The sequence below is a fragment of the Schistocerca cancellata genome, chromosome 8 (genome assembly GCF_023864275.1).
Source record: "Schistocerca cancellata isolate TAMUIC-IGC-003103 chromosome 8, iqSchCanc2.1, whole genome shotgun sequence".
Lineage (NCBI taxonomy): Eukaryota > Metazoa > Arthropoda > Insecta > Orthoptera > Acrididae > Schistocerca > Schistocerca cancellata.
In genome coordinates, this window is record NC_064633.1 from 437,113,957 (window position 1) to 437,132,592 (window position 18,636).

Consider the following 18,636-nt stretch of genomic DNA (forward strand, 5'->3'; position numbering starts at 1 on the left):
TACGTACTTGATCCTCTGCTGCCTTTACTATTTCATCTCTCAAAACTAACCATTCTTGTTCTACTGTATTTCTTTCCCCCATTCTTGTCAATCATTCCCTAATGCTCTCCCTGAAACTCTCTACAACCTCTGGTTCTATCAGTTTATCCCGGTCCCATCTCCTTAAATTCCCACCTTTTTGCAGTTTCTTCAGTTTTAATCTATAGTTCATAACCAATAGATTGTGGTCAGAGTCCACATCTGCCCCTGGAAATGTCTTACAATTTAAAACCTGATTCCTCAATCTCTGTCTTACCATTATATAATCTATCCGAGACCTTCCAGTATCGCCAGGCTTCTTCCATACAATCTCCTTTTGATGATTCTTGAACCAAGTGTCAACTATGATTAAGTAATGCTCTGTGCAAAATTCTACCAGGCGGCTTCCTCTTTCATTCCTTCCTCATATTTCCTTCTCTTCCTTTTCCTACTACCGAATTCCAGTCACCCATGACTATTGAATTTTCGTCTCCCTTCACAATCTGAACAATTTCTTTTATTTCTTCATACATTTCTTCAATTTCTTCGTCATCTGCAGAGCTAGTTGGCATTTAACTTGTACTAGTGTGGTAGTGGTGTGCTTCGTATCTATCTTGGCCACAATAATGCGTTCACTGTGCTGTTTGTAGTAGCTTACCCGCATTCCTATTTTCCTATTCATTATTAAACCTACTCCTTCATTACATGTATTTGATTTTGTATTTATAACCCTGTATTCACCTGACCAGACGTCTTGTTCTCCTGCCACCGAACTTCACTAATTCCCACTATATCTAACTTTAACCTATCGATTTATCTTTTTAAATTATCTAACGTTCCTGCCCGATTAAGGGATCTGACATTCCACGCTGCGACCCGTGGAACGCTGGATTTCTTTATCCTTATAACAACGTCCTCCTGAGTAGTCCCCGTCCGGAGATCCGAATGGGGGATTATTTTACCTCCGGAATATTTAACCCAAGTGTATGTATTACACTTCACAAAACAATGAGCGTCGACGTTCAATACACGTTCAAAACGAACCATTAACTTTGTACCATGAACACCGAGTGAAAAATTGCGCCACGCTAATCACAAAGGTTCTCAGCATCAAGATCGAAGGCGCAGTCCTTGGGAATTACAAACAGTGCAGGGGGGTTTAGCTAGGTATCCTCTCTTGAAGAATGCATATAGAGTCATATCGATGTAATGAGGTGATGAGAACTGATGGAATGTGATGACATGCAACCGAATTCGAAACAGTCTGTCTTGGAAAAATGGCTCTGAGCACTATGGGACTTAACATCTACGGTCATCAGTCCCCTAGAACTTAGAACTACTTAAACCTAACTAACCTAAGGACATCACACAACACCCAGTCATCACGAGGGAGAGAAAATCCAAGACCCCGCCGGGAATCGAACCCGGGAACCCGGGCGCGGGAAGCAGTCTGTCATGGAGCTTATCGTGAAACTAGCTATCCTTTAGGACGTAGATCCACATGATGCGGTACTATGTTTCATGGGCACGGAAAAAACAGACATTCAGAGGCTGAATTTGTCCAGTTTAAGGAGGGATAGTTTGCTCAAAAGGAGTATGATTTTTATACGCAGACCAGGAATCAAGTTAAAGCACGTTAATTTAATCAGCTATTGGTCAAAAGCAGTGCTCGTAACGTAATTGTCGTTCTCTTACGCGCAGTTTCCCACTCTTGCTTGTTGGGATGTAAATATTCCTGACTGCCATTGCAGGATCAGTCCAACGAGACAGAATCACAGTGAGCAGAGCACCTCCAACTTCACACAGCACGAAGAATAGCTTTTCAGCCAATTTGCTATGCAGATTAACAGTCGGCAAATTGTATAAGAACGCGTTAAGGCACTGATTTTGGATGTTCTGATGCAACTCTTTTTGTGGCTCTAATTTCCAGTGTTCCTTCCCATGTATTTTCTGCTCACATCCCACCTGGTCGGAGTTGAAAACAAATTCGATATTGAACTGTGGGATGTGTTTATCTCATCTGTAAATTTTATGGCCGATTCCGCAAATTGTAGTGTATCTTCAAGTTAATGCTTTGTTTGGAATTTCGTTATTATTCGTCATCCAATTCTGTAGCACTGTATGAAGTTACACAAACATCCACTGCTTCCTTTGAAATCTCTGTAATTTATGTCGAGTGCAGTCTAATATGCACATCCTGTAAATTGTATCGAGTTGCCTTGAAACGCGCAAACACTAGTTCTTGTAAGATGTGTGTTTGTCCTCCTGCCGCGCGATCTCAGGCGCCTTGTCACGGTCCGCACTGCTGTCCCCCGTCAGAAGTTCGAGTCCTCCCTCGGGCATGTGTGTGTGTGTGTGTGTGTGTGTGTGTGTGTTGTCCTTAGAGTAAGTTATCTTGAGTTAGATTAAGTAGTGCGTAAGCTTAGCGACCGATCACCTCAGCAGTTTGGTCCCATAAGACCTTACCACAAATTTCCAAATTATTTTCCTTTGTCCTCCCTTGAATATCCACAAGTATTTTCTATGGAATTCACGGCCATATTGCTGCGGACTTACTCGTAATGTGTTTTTTAATGTTTTTTCACGACGATGCGGATGATCCTCCATGTACATAAATATCTTTAGTACCCGTTCCTTGGAAAACAGTGGTCTTGTCTTTTATACGTTACACTGGAGACGGGATTTGTGTCTCCCAGTCCGACAAGGATGATGAGCTACATGGCTCGAAACCTGTTTCAGTATCACTTTCACTTGTTAAATACGTATCATTATCATTGCACTCCTCATGTACATTGTCCGCACAGTCGAGCGTATACGAAACTACACATTCCACTACCTTATCTTGCAGTAACGCTAATATTTCTTCTGCCATTTCTTTTTCACTCTAAGAAATTCCTTAGGCTCATTCCTGAAAAAATGTCTGCTTCGGCACTAGTGTTGTAGATATAATGCAATGTTTGCTTTCTTTATCGTTGCTTTTGCTCTGCTTTGTACCGACAATGCGCAGGTGGATGAACTTTTATAAGGAGAGGTATTCGACGAATGGACTGGACTTCCAGTTCTCTCATCTTAAATCCCATCGAACACTTGTGGGATGCGTTGGGGAGGCGTATTTCCGCACGTTCACACGCACAATGGACCCTTCAGCAAATTTCATCCGTGCTTATGGATGAATGGAATATTCTTCCACAAGAACTCTTTACCAACCTTAAGGTCAGGCTCGAAGCACATTGCAGAACATTCATGGCAGTCCGCGATGGCCACGCTGCCCGTTAAGGACCATGTCCCGCCTTTTATAACGAGTGACGGACCATAATAAATCGAGGTGATCGCAGTGTGATTATTGTCTTTGAATATAAATAACATTTCTGTTCGTCTCATTGCTTATTTCTCTCAGTTACCTTATTTACTACACAGTTGTAGTTCTTTCTATGTATGGTCCAAGTTTCTGCTAGCTATATTACTTGACAGTCACACAATATCAAAAAGTTACTTTCTTCCGTAAGTTTTGTAGTATGTAAACTGCGTCGGGTAAATGAAGACATTTCTTTATAAAATGTTCATTTTCCTTGTTGCTTTTTTTGTGCCTCCGGACAGTATTGCAAATCCGTCAGGAAATGTTAAAAACTGGATTACTACCAACTGTTTTGTTGCCCAACCACATCTGGTCGTTAATCAGTATTTTCTGAGTTGTTCTTCCCAATGTCAGATGACTTTTTTAAGGGCACTGGTGAACAAGATAGGGGATAGGCCGTCTTCCTGTCTAACACATGCTCGCTCCCCGAAAATTCAGTTATCTTTAAAACCAATTCTAGTTTAGACGTTGTCTTTATTAGCATTTGCCAAATTATGCTCCTGTTGAAATAAATATTACTCAGTCATTATCTGAGAGGGACAGGGGATGGGGAGTGTAACATTCTTCCCCGTGCGCCGTTCTTTCTACTTATGTCACTGCTCTTCCTGCAGGTTCTAGGGACATTGCCAAATGAAGGCAAAGGTGTGGATGGACTGAGGTGCAGAGGAAAATTTACTGGGCACTTCAACTTTCTGGATGATTAAACCTGCATGCCGAACTGCAGCCACGTCTCCTCCAAAACACCCTTCCTTTCAGGATTGCCACTCCTGCAAGGTATGCAGAAGTTTTTTAAGTTTGGAAGATGTGGGATGAGGTGGTGGTGGATGTAGAGCTGTGACGACTGTTCGTGAGTGGTGGTTGGGTAGATCAGTCGGTAGGGCACTGGCCCGCGATGGGGAAATGCCCCAGGTTCGTATCATGTCCAGCACACTATTTTAATCTGCCACAAAGTTCCTTAACAGAGGGAAGAAGATTCATTCTGATCGCAGCGACACTCACCCTTGATGGAGTCCCTGGGTCCGCGGCGCAGCAGGATGGGCTGGCCGTCCTCGCGCCTCCAGGCGATGCGCGGCGGCGGGTGTCCGGTCGCGCGGCACACCAGCGTCGCGTTCTCGCCCTCCTGCACCGCCAGGTCGGTGCTCGTCTCGTCGTTCACGATGTCCGGCGGCACTGCGGGCACACGGACGGCGGACCGCTCGCTCAGCACACACGCCGTCACCACCTTATCCATCTCATTACAGTAATCATTTCATGAAAAATGCACAGGATTACGAAAAACAACTACATAATGTCTAAAGACGATAGGGGACCTCGATCCGAGCAAAATATGAGTTATATGAATGCATGATGTCTGTTCTTTTTCTCTTTATCAAGATGAGTAATGGAGACACCGTCTTCTGTCCGGTACGCAAGTACGTCCGACCTCCTGCGGGAATCCAGAATAGCGAGCATGGAGGAAGTGGAGAGGGACAGGATAGGCGGCACTCGACGAGAATGTGGGTCGGCCGTGAGGCTTGCTGAGACAGTCCGAGCAGTTGCAATTATACTGTCTCCCGGACAGCGCAGTGGTTAAAGCACCTGCCTAGAAAGCAGGCGATCCCATGTTAGGATCCCAATCCGGCACACATTTTCACTCGTCGCCGCTGATTCCGCGTGATGTCGCGATGTAGCTGACATCAGTAATCACTTTCCTTTCCTTTCTCTCCCTCCAGCTTCAATTTACACAATAATTCCTACTCGTATAAAAGAATTTGAAGTCATTTTGACTATTTTTCGACCCTGACTGTCTCAAGAAATACGTAAAGGTTTTTTTTTCAGTTACCGCTACCAGTCACAAACGTTGTCAACTATTACATTACTTATTTATTTAGAGACATGTTTCAAGGGTTATACCTCATCTTCAGGCTAATTGGTATTACAAAAGCTACTTTACAATAAGGTCATACTGATGTTACATAGTAGTTTCGTAAATGCTGTGATCATACTGTGGAAGAAGAGAAAACTTAGTAAGAGGCTATGTAACTTTTGAAGCTGGACTCATGTTTGCACGAAAATATTTTGTAACGGTCACCCACTTTGTTCTTCTGGCGTGGAAGTCTCGTTGTGGTGCCTTACGGTATTTCCATTGCCGTGGCTCTCTTGGCCCCTGTTCACAATTTGTCACTAACATCTAAGTAACTTGGAAACACGTCACAAACAGTTTTGTAGTGCAGTGGACAAGATGGCGGTCGAAATACAGCTGATTTGGATTTGACTATCGATTTGTCGTTCTGTGTGGTGTCAGATGTTTACATGTCTTCTGCACGTCTTGTTATTTATTTGATGAAATACGTTACAGATTGAGCGCCTGTTACAATATTATCGAACTCTGCATCATTACAAACAGATACAGTTTCGTTCTCATTGAACGACAATCTTATGTTTAGTATATCCAAAGAACGAACAGTTGCAGAAGTCTACAATCCTCATATTATTCCTTTGCTTATATTTTTCCATTTCCTTATCTACAATGGCATTCCAACTATCTTTCACTATAGAATCTCCATCCACCTTTATTCAATTAACATATTCCTCTATATCTTCATATTGTTCAGCACACTCAAATCGCATTCTGGAAGATTACAGTTCAAACCATCGCCCATCAAAATCTAGGATTTTCATTCCAGGCAGATGCTGGAAAGATTTCTTTGGAAGGGCAGGGCTAATTTCTTTCCCCAGCGTTGAAACATTCCAAGCGAGTTCTCCATCTTAAACAGTCTCTGTGTTGGCAGAAAGTCAATCCCTAATCTTCATTCCTTCCTGCGTTCATCACCATCTGATGTGATGTGGACATCTGTTCAGTGGTAGTTGGTGGTGATCTATTTCCAAGCTTGTAGTTCGCCGTATGTGAGGTTTTAAATTAAAAATAACTGAAAAGAGATATGGAAACCGCTCACTGTCTGTAATGGCTCAGTCGTAGTTACTTTTTGATTCCTGAAAGCCGTTCCAACAATACTGCTGCCAAAAGTAGTACAGGTAAGCGCCAGTCGGAAAAAAATGATCTCGTTACGTTACTAAATGATACAGAGAATTTCTACTTTAGGTGAGAATGTCTCAATAGTAGTGGTGTTTATTATAATCAAAAATTACGGGCAAAATAGAGATACTGAAATTTTATCTTCCTGTATGCCTAATGAGAGAAATGGGGTACATTCCCGAGTGCGATCAGACACTCACAAGATTCTTAACAAAAGTACTCCTACGCAAAAAGAACAAATAAATAAATGATTCCATAAGCAATACTCTATGGATGCACAAAGGAAGGTATGTCGTTGAATTTTACTTGACTTCATTTATTTATAACCAGTGGTAGTACTCTCTAACCTTCGACTGAGAGAAATAAGATATTGAAGATACATTTATAATAGGCTGAGGCATCTACAGTGGAATGGAAACCAAATCAAATTAATGCAGAAAGCTACACTGACGAAAAAAATATAGGTAGCACTAAAAAATAATTAATGTAGAGTAATGAAATTTCGGGAATATTTTTGTCAACGGAATGAGTGTAGCTGATTAACGTTTCAAGATCACAGGTTAATGTAAGCCCGAGGTAAGCCATTGGAAATATGAAATGCTGATACATTAGTAACCGGTGTAATTGCAAAATGTTGAATGCGATCACATAAACGCGCATTCATTCTGTCGTACAGGTGCCGGATGGCAGTTCAGGTTGCAGTTGCAGTGGGTCGGTAAATATAAGAACGGTTATTATTTTTTGTGGATGACGCTGGAGTTGTCATCCGACGATGTTTCACATGTGCTCGATTAAAGACAGATATGGTGATCGAGCAAGTCAAGGCAACATGTCAGCACTCTGTAGAGCATGCTGGGTTACAACAGCGGTGTGTGAGCAAGCGTTATCCTGTTGGAAAAGACCGCCACGAATGTTGTCCACGACTGGGAGCACAACAGGTCGAATCACCAGATTGATATACAATTCTGCAGTCAGGGTGCGTGGGGTAATCAGGAGACTGTTCCTGACGTCATAAGAAATTTCTCCACGTGTATGTCCGGTGTATTCCACCCGCAAGTAGGTTTGTTGCAAGCCTCAACTAGCCTCCTAATTTACATACGATCATCATTGGCACCGAGGCAGAACCTGCTTTCATCAGAAAACAGAACACCTCCACCCTGCCCTCCAATAAGCTCTCGCTTGACTCCACTGAAGTCTCACAAAATGGTGGTTTGGGGTCAATGGAATGCACGCCACAATGTGTCTGCCTCGTAGCTGTCCTTGAAGTAACCGATTTGTAACAGTTCGTTGTCTCAATGTGGTGCCAACTGCTCCTCAATTTCCTGTTGTAGATGCAGTGCGTTGCGCCAAATCCATAGACCAAACACGATGGTCTTCCCTCTCGGTAGTTCCACGTGGCCTTCCGAAGACTGATATTGTAACCATACATTCCCGTGACCACCGCTAGCAGCACTGATGTACAGTGGCTACAACCCTGTCAAGTCTTTCTGCAATATCACAGAAGGAACATCCAACTTCTCGTAACCGTATTATACGACCTCGTTCAAAGTCAGTGAGGTGTTGATAATGGCGTCTATGTCACCTCAAGAGCATCCTTGACTAACATCCACCCATCACGTAAAGTCTCAAAGGTAACTGAAGCTCACGACCGTTACAACGCATATTTAAAGCAAACATGATTTTCATCCTTATAGTTGCGCTACTAGCGCCGCTCTTATACGACTGGTGCGAAATCTGGATGTATTTAGAAAAAAAGTCCAACAACTTTCGTTTTTGTTGCACCATTTCTTCGTGATGTTGCGATTTTATTTTTACATCAGTGTATTTATGAACTTATTAACGACAGGATCGCTAGCTTCGATTTGTGCCCCAGTCTTTTGGGACGATACATTTGAGCTACAACTTGAAAGACTTGGAAATATGACGGAAAAAACACCCTAGAATGCGTACTGCGACGATTACCTGCTGCCTGTAAAGGAAACTCACTATGCAAAGCAGCTTCAGTAACTTGTTAAGGAAGCACATAGCTAACTCCAGTTGGTTGCTCAAACTAAGGTTTACAGAGGAATGATCGGAAGAAGTCAAAATCCTTCAAATAAAATCAGTCAGGAGCTGAGGGAGAAAGCTTCCAGGATAAATATGATTATGCTGATAGTCGGGACACATAACTGGCTTTGCAGAAGTCAACGACAATCCTCTAACTATTGTGCAATGAAAACCTTTCTCGCGTAAAGCGAGTGAGTCCACAGGGATTCTACACATTCAACTGCAGAAAAGCATAGCGCAAGACTTGAAGTCAACATAGCTACGTAATTTGCTCCCTGCGGCGACCTGCAAAGTTTATTTAATAAACTGTGTTTAATCTGAGTTTTATGTTCCAAGCTACTACAGTAATTCTTAAGGGTGATTATCCTATTAAGGGCGACGCTTACGTAGGATGGTGGGTCTGTAATTGGTTGTGTGTTTCCATGTAAGATGACGCTTACTTCCCATCCCAATTCTTTGTTTCGCAAATGTAATGTAGTTGACTGATGGCATGATTGTTTCCATAGTGGTTATGGGGACTTTTTGTTATCTTCCCTAGAGCCCTCTCTGCATTACTTTACCGCATAAGTCGAACAAGGTACTCAGTCTGCTGGAAAGACTGGGTGTTTTGAGAGTGGGTTTGGTCATAAGTGTACTTGTTTGAGATGTAATGTGCTTCTGATCACTTCATCGTCTGTGCTTGTTGTATAAGGCAACACAAGATGTCATATTATTTATTGAGAATGACATTATCTTAAAAACACCAGCATTCTTTATTACTTAAAAAAAGTTTCAGATTAGGATTCCATTTTGCATTGTGTAATATTCGCCTGTTAGATCAATGAATACAACACTGTAATTTTCTCATTGTCGTACACATCCTTTATGCTGGCTGGTTATAATTAAAGTGACGACGTTCTGAGTGAAGCAGTGCGGGCTGTATACATCGGAGGAGGCTGAAACATCTTAGGTATGTTCTTTAATCAGTGCGCACGCGGATATACTGAAAAAAATATTAAGTTGGTGCTTCAGTAAGTGGCTTTTTTCCATAAGATTAATAAACACAACAGATGCACGTAACAGAGACTTAGTCAGGAATAACATATTCTACTTCATTATTCACAACGCTCTGTCAACGCTGGGGTAGCTTTACGATTCAATGACACTAGAAACCACGTGGTTTTGATGCGAACAACTCGTCGAGCCATGTTCTGAGCGCATTTTCAACCGGAGAGGAATTGCCTTGAAGATTGTTCGATAAGAGGGTGAAAAAGGTGAAAAGCTGAGGGCGCAAGAGCAGGTGAGTAAGGTGGACGCGGAATGGCTTCCCAACCCTAGGGTTTTTTGTCAGTGTATCAGAATGCAGGCGGGCAGTCTTCCTAGTAGTGGTTCTTGGATTGCGTCTGTAGGATGCCTCAGTTGCTGACAAAAAATGTCTGCAGTGCTGGCTGCACCTCAGGCAGGTAGTTAATTTTTGCTCACTCATTCGTTTCATTTCGTTATATTAGCACAAGGATAGCTTTCTCACCAACAGTATTGATACAGAATAGGAATGATCGGTTTTGTTCACGAGCCAACTGATGATTAGGAAACAGAAATGCACATATGGCCACCACAAATTTTTGTGATTTTGGCCTAGATCGTGCGGTTGCCATGCACCAGATTTTTGAACCTTTCCCCATTGCATGCAGAAGTCCCAAGATGGTGACATGATTACAGTTCGTTATATCTGGCAGTTCTCGCGTACACTGATGTGGATCATCGTGGATTACTCTGCATAAACGATCTTCACCAAACTCTGAAGGTCTTCCTGGACGTGGACAGTCATTTATGTCAAAACGATCGTCCTTAGAACATTTTCTTGTCGTGCTCTTTCCAGTGCCATGATCCCATACATGTCGCAAATCTATCTGGCTGCCTCCACTGTTGTCAGCGCTCTACTGAACTCAAGCAGAAGAATTTCTCGAAAATGATCTAATTTCTCTACTTGGCATACCACTTTCTGGAGTTCACAGGTCCGCTCACTATCACAAAACGACACAATAACAGTACGTTAACTGAGATAGCTATAGTTAACTAAAGATGAAGAATGACAATCGATAAACCAATAACAAACCGAATAACAAATTGCAAAATAGAAACGCTACGAACCTATTTATTAACCTGCTAATTCCTTTTTCTGCCACCAGGTGAAAATATGGCGCTGTAAGCACTCTGAATTGCAATGTTTTCTGTTTTCACGTCATTACACTGTTTGTCGATTGGCGACACGTGCTGACTTTATTTTAACTGATTGTTGATGTAAAGCGTTACAAAGGTTGTTGTTTTCCTTAAGAAGCACTACGACTATTGAGATGTAACACCGTGTACTGCAGCTAAACTTGTTTTATCTGGCGGCAGCAATACCGGCGCTGGATTTTGGGAATAACGCCGACGGAAATCGCCACTAAGAGACCCATGTCAATAAATGGGCTGAAGAATACGATCAAGAAATTTGAAGGAATAGGTGAATTAGGAGGTGCAGCATGGAAAGGGAAGCGGCCCATTCCGAACGCAGTTGTCGGTGAAATTGCTGTAACTATAGCCTAAGATGCAGAACATGTTTAAAATTCTCGGGACTGTCTCTATCCTGGTCCACAGTCCAAGGTTTTACGGAGTATTTTGCACTGATGCCCCTACAAGACTGAGAATGTGCATCAACTGAAGCCCCAAGGAACTGACTTTTCCCTTCAAGTTTTGGCACGCATGGAAATGGCCGAGGATTGTTTTCTGGGTGGACGAGGTACATTTTACTCCCTGAGGTGCCGTTAATGCACAGAGTTGTCCAATATGAGGTTTTGCTCCGCGACATGTTGTGCAGAAACATCCACCACACTCAACTTACGTCGCTGTTCAAAATGGCTCTGGGCACTATGGGAGTTAACATCTGAGGTCATCAGTCCCCTAAAACGTAGAACTACTTAAACCTAACTAACCCAAGGACGTCAAACACATCCAAGCCCGAGGCAGGATTCGAACCTGCGACCGTAGCAGTCGCGCGGTTCCAGACTGAAGCGACTAGAACCGCTCGGCCACACCAGCCGGCTATGTCGCTGTGTGGAGATGTGGTTGTATGGAATGGTTTCACGAGCTCCTTCATTCTCCGTCGGTATTTTTTCACCTACATGACACTTGTGGTCCTGTTAGGTGTACAGTGGCATCTGCACGCTATAAGTTCCTTCTTCTACAAGACGTGACTCCAGCTTTACATGAAACCAACTGTACCCACACAAACATTTTCTTGCAAGATGGTGTGACACTATATATCGCTTCTCAGGTGAAACGTTTGCTTCGAGGCATCTTCAGAAACGACCGAATCATCTCAAGGTAATTCCCTGACCAATATACATGTGACTTTTGGATGTGGGATTATCTGAAAGGTCGTGTCTGTTAGGAATTTATCCGAACACTTATTGATCTAAATGATCACACTACACTCTGATTGCTTACAGCGCCATATTTTCACCTTTTGGCTGATAACATCCTACCCTGTTTCAGCCTTCTGCGCTGTATCCAGCCTGTACTGCAGCACTTGGATCTCCGTCAGTTATAAAACACACACCAAAGAAAGTTTTGCATCTTGCATCACCTTGGTTCCGAGAGTTCCTGAACCTGTGCGGATAACTGGAATAGAGATCAACATGAACATCATTTCCGCCCTTTCTACTGCTCATGAAAACCACACATAGCACGTTGTATCACTATACAGGGAGACCTTCGCAGGTGGTGATAAAGATAGGTGTACACACCGCTACCTCTAATACCCAGTAGGACGCCCTACTCACTGCATGCCTGTATTCGGCGTGGCACACTATCCACAAGTTCATCAAGGCACTGTGGGCCCAGATTGTTCTACTCCTCATCGGCGATTCGACGTAGATCCCTCACAATGGTTGGTGGGTCACGTTATGAACACCCCATTTTCAATCTATCCCAGGCATGTTTGATAGGGTTCATGTCTCGAGAACATTCTGGCCACTCTCGTCGAGCCGCTGATAACCACGCAGTTGAGCGCCCCACAAACCAAAAACTCTCGTCGAGCGATGTCGTTATTCTGAAGTATGTCATTCAAAATACGCGCACGATGGGGGCGCTAATTGTCGTCCATGAAGACGAATGCCTCGCCAACGTGCTGCCGATATGGTTGCAATATCGGTCGGAGGATGGCATTAACGTATTGCACAGCCGTTACGGGGCCTTCCACGACTACCAGCGCCATACGTCGGCCCCGCATATTTTCACCCAAACCAGCAGTTAACCTCCACCTTGCTGCACTCACTGGACAGTGTGTGTAAGGCGTTCAGCCTGACCGGGCTGCCTCCAAACACGTCTCCAACGATTGTCTGGTTGAAGGCATATGCGACACTCATCGGTGAAGAGAACCTGATGCCAAACCTGAATGGTCCATTCGGCATGTTGTTGGGCCCACCTGTACCGCGCTGGATGGTGTCGCGATGGCAAAGATCGACCTCGCCATGGACGTCGGGAGTGAAGTTGCGCAACGGGCAGTCTATTGCGCACAGTTCGAGTTGTAACACGACGTCCTGTGGCTGCACGAAAAGCTGTCAGGGTTCCTCCGAGGCATAATCCGTAGCTAGCGGTCATCCACTGTAGTAGTAGCCTTTGGGCGACCTGAGCGAGGCTTGTTATCGACAGTTCCTGTCTCTCTGTATCTCCTCCATGTCAGAGCAACATGGCTTTGTTTCACTCCGAGACGTCTGTACACATCCTTTGTTGAGAACCCTTCCTAGCAACAATGCGAACGCGATCGAACCGCGGCATCGACCGTCTAGGGGTGGTTGAACTACAGACAACACGAGCCGTCATTCCTGGTGGAATGACTGGAACTGATCGGTCTTCGGACCCTCTCCGTCTAACAGGCGTTGCTCATACATGGTTGTTATAGCTTTGGTTTAGCGGAATTTCTTAAGAGTCAAAGTGAGTGTGTCTGTGATACAATATCCACAGTCAACGTTTATTTTCAGGAGTTCTGGGAACCGGGGTTTTCCAGAACGTTTTTTGATTTGTTTACACCCAACCCGTAGATTGAATAAAATTCAGTACTTGTCCTATAAATGAATTAAATCTCCTGAATATGATTTCTTTTAGTATAAGTTCGGATTCTACCACCGTTAAGAGATAAGTCATGATTAGAGGTTATGAGGTTTTGTACACGTGACATTGATGTTGGTCACATATCGACCAAGACATATACGAACCTGCATGTGGTACTGGTTGAGAAGAGTGTATGATAGTGGCTAATTTCTTGGCTAATTCCTCTAACAAAGAATGGTCTTCCTTAAGACCAGCTATTACTGTGATATCGATAAATCAATAAAATTGAGCAAGAAGACGTGCAATGACCGCATAACGGGGGAGCTTGTTTCGATTTGACACGATGTGCAGTGGTAAGCAATTTCAGATACGACAGTACTGATTTATTGGACTGCAGGTATATGCTCGCGATTGTAGCGACTGCAACACGGAACTGTGAGAGCGCAGTCTTCACTTGTCAGCTGGTGGACTCACCGTGCACGTCGAGGCAGCCGAGCTGCTTCTTCATGACGCTGGTGTTGATCTGGCACATGTAGCAGCCGCGGTCCGTCTCCTTGACGTGCCGGATGTGCAGCCGCCACGTGCGCTGGTTGTCGTGCGTGGACGTGATGCGCGCGTTGTGCGTCACCACCTTGTCGTGGAGCGTCAGCACCGTCTGGTCCTCTGCTCGCAGCCATCCCACCTGCAGGTCAGAAGAAACACACACACGCCAATTAACGATACAGCGAAAGCGACTGAAAGAGCGCATGTTGTATACTGGGTTCTCGGAAATCCCCATTACAAAGTGCTAAGACTTATAGAGAGGAGTGATGACATATTTTGAGCAGGAACCCATATCCGGCAACATACCGTTTCTTTTCTACGATGGTTCCAGTTCGGATGTTTAACTCATCCACTTCTGCTCGATGAAGTGAACTAGGCACGACACAGTACAATTGTTAGGTAATAAGTCAAAAGAGACATAAAGAAACATCCGTTTATCGCTCAAGCACATTTGTTTGTAAATACACTTAAACATTAATGTTTACATTATTCCAACACGAGAATCAAACCATCACACTGTACGTACGGAACAGTACTCATGCATTAAAACAGCGGCTCGATGTGCCGACCACCAACTATGTCATTAGTCTAAAAACATTCTAAAGCCAAGATGGCACAAATATTCCTGTGTTTAAAATAACCGGTTTCCACAGCCTTAGACGTCATCTTCAGGTCTTAAAAAGACATTTTGTTGCTAAATGTGTTCATTTTAAGTTGGGCTTCACGCCAAGTTGTCATGTCGATAAGAAAACAGCACGTTATAAAAGGTTTCTCATAACTGACAGATATTGTTGTGGTACATACTCTCCATCCCACCTGGTTTCTCTTCATTTCCTAGTGCAGCTGTCAGAACTTGTGCCAGCAGATCTTCCTCTGTCTCTACAGGAGCATCGCAAATTAAATTTAGCATAACACCAGGATAAGAAGTAGTACACGCCATCTTGTTTACCCTGTTCGACACGAGGACAAGCAACGGTGGGACTCTTCTCTTTCCTTCAGCAGACGTGAACTGACATCGTCGTAGAACGGAAACGGTACATTTCCGGACAAGTGTTCCCATTCAAAACATTATGTACTCACTCCGCTCTACAAATCCTAGAAGTCTGTAAGGGGATTCTCCTAACAACTTACGTTTAACATCTATAAAAAAAGACATGAGACCACGCATGTATGAGAGCACTAAAAAGAGCGGTGGCACGATTGTGACAAGTTAGTGTGAAAGGTGCAAGCTATTCTTCAAAACAGGTCACACGCCATGCATGGAACCGTATGTAGAATCCGTCCACCGAAGGTCCACGGAATGTCAGTACGAGGTGTCAAACGTTCTGAAGATTAAAACTGTGTGCCGGACCCATACTCGAACCTGGGACCTCGGCTCTTCGCGGTCCAGTTCACCACAGACCACATCTGCTCAAATTCGACTCTTAAGCACTCACAGATTAATTTGCGCCAGTACTTCATCGCATACCTTCCCAATATTACTGAAGTTACCCTGCGTAGGTTGCGGGACTACCACTTCTTGAGGAAATGATACAGCAAATAACTGGATTAAACTCTGATACAGAATGAATTTTCACTCTGATGTAGATTGTATGCAGATTTTTAACTACTGCGTAATCTTTCGTTGCCTGCTCCCCTTGAATCTATGCCCTGTCATGGTAGCTGTACACATGTGGCCATTTTTTGACATCTCTGTCCACAGTTACTGGCTAGGCTGTCAAAGTGGACTCGTCGCGGAGCGCCATGTATGTCACATGTTCACCTCACGTCTCCTCATAGGTTTGCTGCACAGTTCCACTACGATGCATTGTAGAGGGTGTTCGAAAACGAATATACGTATACAAAGTATTATTTTGTCCAAACCATCGATCGCTGCACCTCGGCTGGGCTATTGGAGACACAAATATATAGTCTAGTTTATTTTAATAGCCGATAGATGTCAGCTGTCTTCTGTTTTGGTTGGTAACCGTCATATGTTTAAATGGCTACTCCGCAGCAGAAATAATTTTGTGTTTTCGAGTTTTCGAAGTTCAATCTCGTGATTACAGTGCAAAGACGTTTCAGGTTGAGGTACCAAATTGATTCTCCGAATGGGTGGAACTTTCGCTGATCGTATCGACAGTTTCTAGATACAGGATGTGTATGTAACGGAAAGAGTCCTGGTCGACTTCGAATCCTGAAGAAAATGTTGCACGAATTCAAACTGCTTTCCATCGTAGTCCTTCAAAATCAACTCGTCGTGCCAGTCGGGAGCTACAACTGCCTACAACAACAATTTGGCTTGTTTTGAGACGTCGGCTGGTTATGAAGTCGTACAAGTTGCAGATGTTACAAGCTCTGCGTTCTGATGACAAACGCAAACGTGTGGCATTTTGTAACGAGATTTTTGATGCTATTGACAATAATAATACGTTCGCAAAACGCATCGTGTTCAGTGATGAAGCGACTGTCCATTTTAGTGATCAGTAAACAAACACAGTGTTCGAATTTGGGGCCTACAGAACCCACATGCAGCCATTGAACATGTACGAGATATGCCAAAGTCAATGTGTTGTGCGCGATATCCCAATCATCTGTTTACGGCCCATTCCTATCTGATTTAAATACAGCTAACGGTCATTAGTATATCACTATGTTATAAAACAGGTTGTTTCCGAGGCTGCTAGAAGACAACTTCATTTTTCAAAGACGGGGCACCGCCTAACTGGAGTAGCCAAGCGCGTGAATATCTGCATGAAACTCTACCGAACCGTTGGATTAGTCGTCAAGGAGCTGATGTCTTAGCATGTGTCAGCTGGGTTCCACGGTCAACGGATTTGACACCATCTGACTTCTTGCTGTGGGGTTTCGTTAAAGACAACGTTTATGTACCACCACTCTTACAGAGCCTAGAAGAGTTGAAGAACCGGATCCGTACTGCCATAACATTAGTGACTAAGGACATGCTTGCCCTAGTATGGGAGGAATTTGTGTGTCGGTGATGAATGACTTATCAAACATCTGTAATCTGAACTTCAATGGTTCGTGAATATGTGTGTAATGTTTCATATTCTTATGTCTCAAAGTGTAATAAATATATGCATTCGAGATAAGTATAATCTTTTCGAAACACCCTGCATTTTGAAAATATAACAAGAGAGTATTGTGGGGCCAATACTTTTAAACATGTATATAAATGACCTAGGAGATAACATCGGAAGTTCCATGAGGCTTTTGACGGATGAAGCTATTGTGTTTGGTGCAAGGAATGGCAAATGTCCGTCAACATAAACAAATATGGCGTATTGTGAATACATAGACAGAAAGACCGCTTATCGTATGATTACACAATTTCAGAATAATCACTGGAAGCTGTTACTTCCATAATATACCTAAGAGTATGTGTACAGAACGATCTGAAATGGAACGATCAGATAAAATTCATCGCGAGGAAGGTCGGTACCAAACTGAGCTACAGTGAAAGATTCCTCAGGTTATGTGGTCCATCAGCAAAGGAAGTAGCATGGAAAACACTCGTTAGACCAATACTTGATTATTTGTTTATCAGTATGGGATCTGTACCAGATAGTACTGATAGAAGAAACAGAGAAAATCCAAAGAAAAGCGGCACGTTTCGATCTGCGTACATTTAGCAAGCAAGGGAGTGACACAGAGATGATCAACCAAGTATAGTGGCAGACGTCATAAGAGATGTGTTCATAAGGGAGGCATTCTGGATGACGATGTGACGTATTGTTAAAGTTCTGAGAGCGTACGTTGCTAGAAGAGTCAACAAGCACATTGCTTCCATTTCGTAAAAAAAGAAAATGAAGATAAAATGAAAGAGATCCGAGCTCGCACGAAGGCTTACCGACAATCGTTCTTCCCGCGAACTATTCGCGACAGGAACAAGAAACGGGGAAGTGACAGTGGCAAACAAAATGCCCTCCGCCACATATGGCATTGTGGATTGTCGAGTACAGATGTAGATTCAATTGAATTTAACATTAAGGCATGAAAGCTTTTCCTACGAGAGTATGATAGATTGCTATTGACAAAAGAAAATGAATGCCTCCAACTAATTTAGTTCTTTCAAGAAACGAGAAAGAAGTATATAAATTAGTAGTAATTTCGGTCATAAAAAACTCAGATATGTTCTTATTCTCGATAGCACTCGCCATAGCAGTTTGGCGAAAGCAAATGTTAACAATGTTTTAGATAACTGCAGTAGCATCTACCGAAGAGCCCCGGAATTAGCCTCGCTTATAAACTTTAACAATGGCCACATATTACTAAAGACAGAAAGTTGTCTGAATCCAAATGTCAATAGTAATGAACTTATAAATTGAAATGTAAAGGGTGACAATTATTGAACTACATGAAATAAAATCGTCGTAATTCCTGAACGGTTTGCTTAAAAACTGCACAGTTGGCCGCGGGACATATAGGGAATTACTGTAGTATGGGCATGCATGGTTTTCTCTACCACGTAGCCCACTGTGATTTGGATGTGTTAGTTAATAAGCAAAACTGGGGAATGAGGATCCTCATTTCGCTGTCGGGGAGTCCCTTCCCCCTCATTGGCTGACTGTGTGGTGTGCAATGG

The 18,636-nt window shown here is 43.3% G+C and overlaps 1 protein-coding gene across 1 annotated transcript in view; it reads right to left on the reverse strand.

Annotated features, from left to right (window-relative positions):
• LOC126095616 (lachesin-like) overlaps positions 1–18,636 on the reverse strand; it is a 426,868-nt gene that overhangs the window by 333,025 nt on the left and 75,207 nt on the right. The window contains exons 4-5 of the mRNA XM_049910384.1: positions 13,983–14,190; positions 4,373–4,543 (exon numbers count right to left, since the gene is read on the reverse strand). Of these exons, the coding sequence (XP_049766341.1) occupies positions 4,373–4,543; positions 13,983–14,190 (379 nt within the window). The remainder of the gene's footprint in view (positions 1–4,372; positions 4,544–13,982; positions 14,191–18,636) is intronic.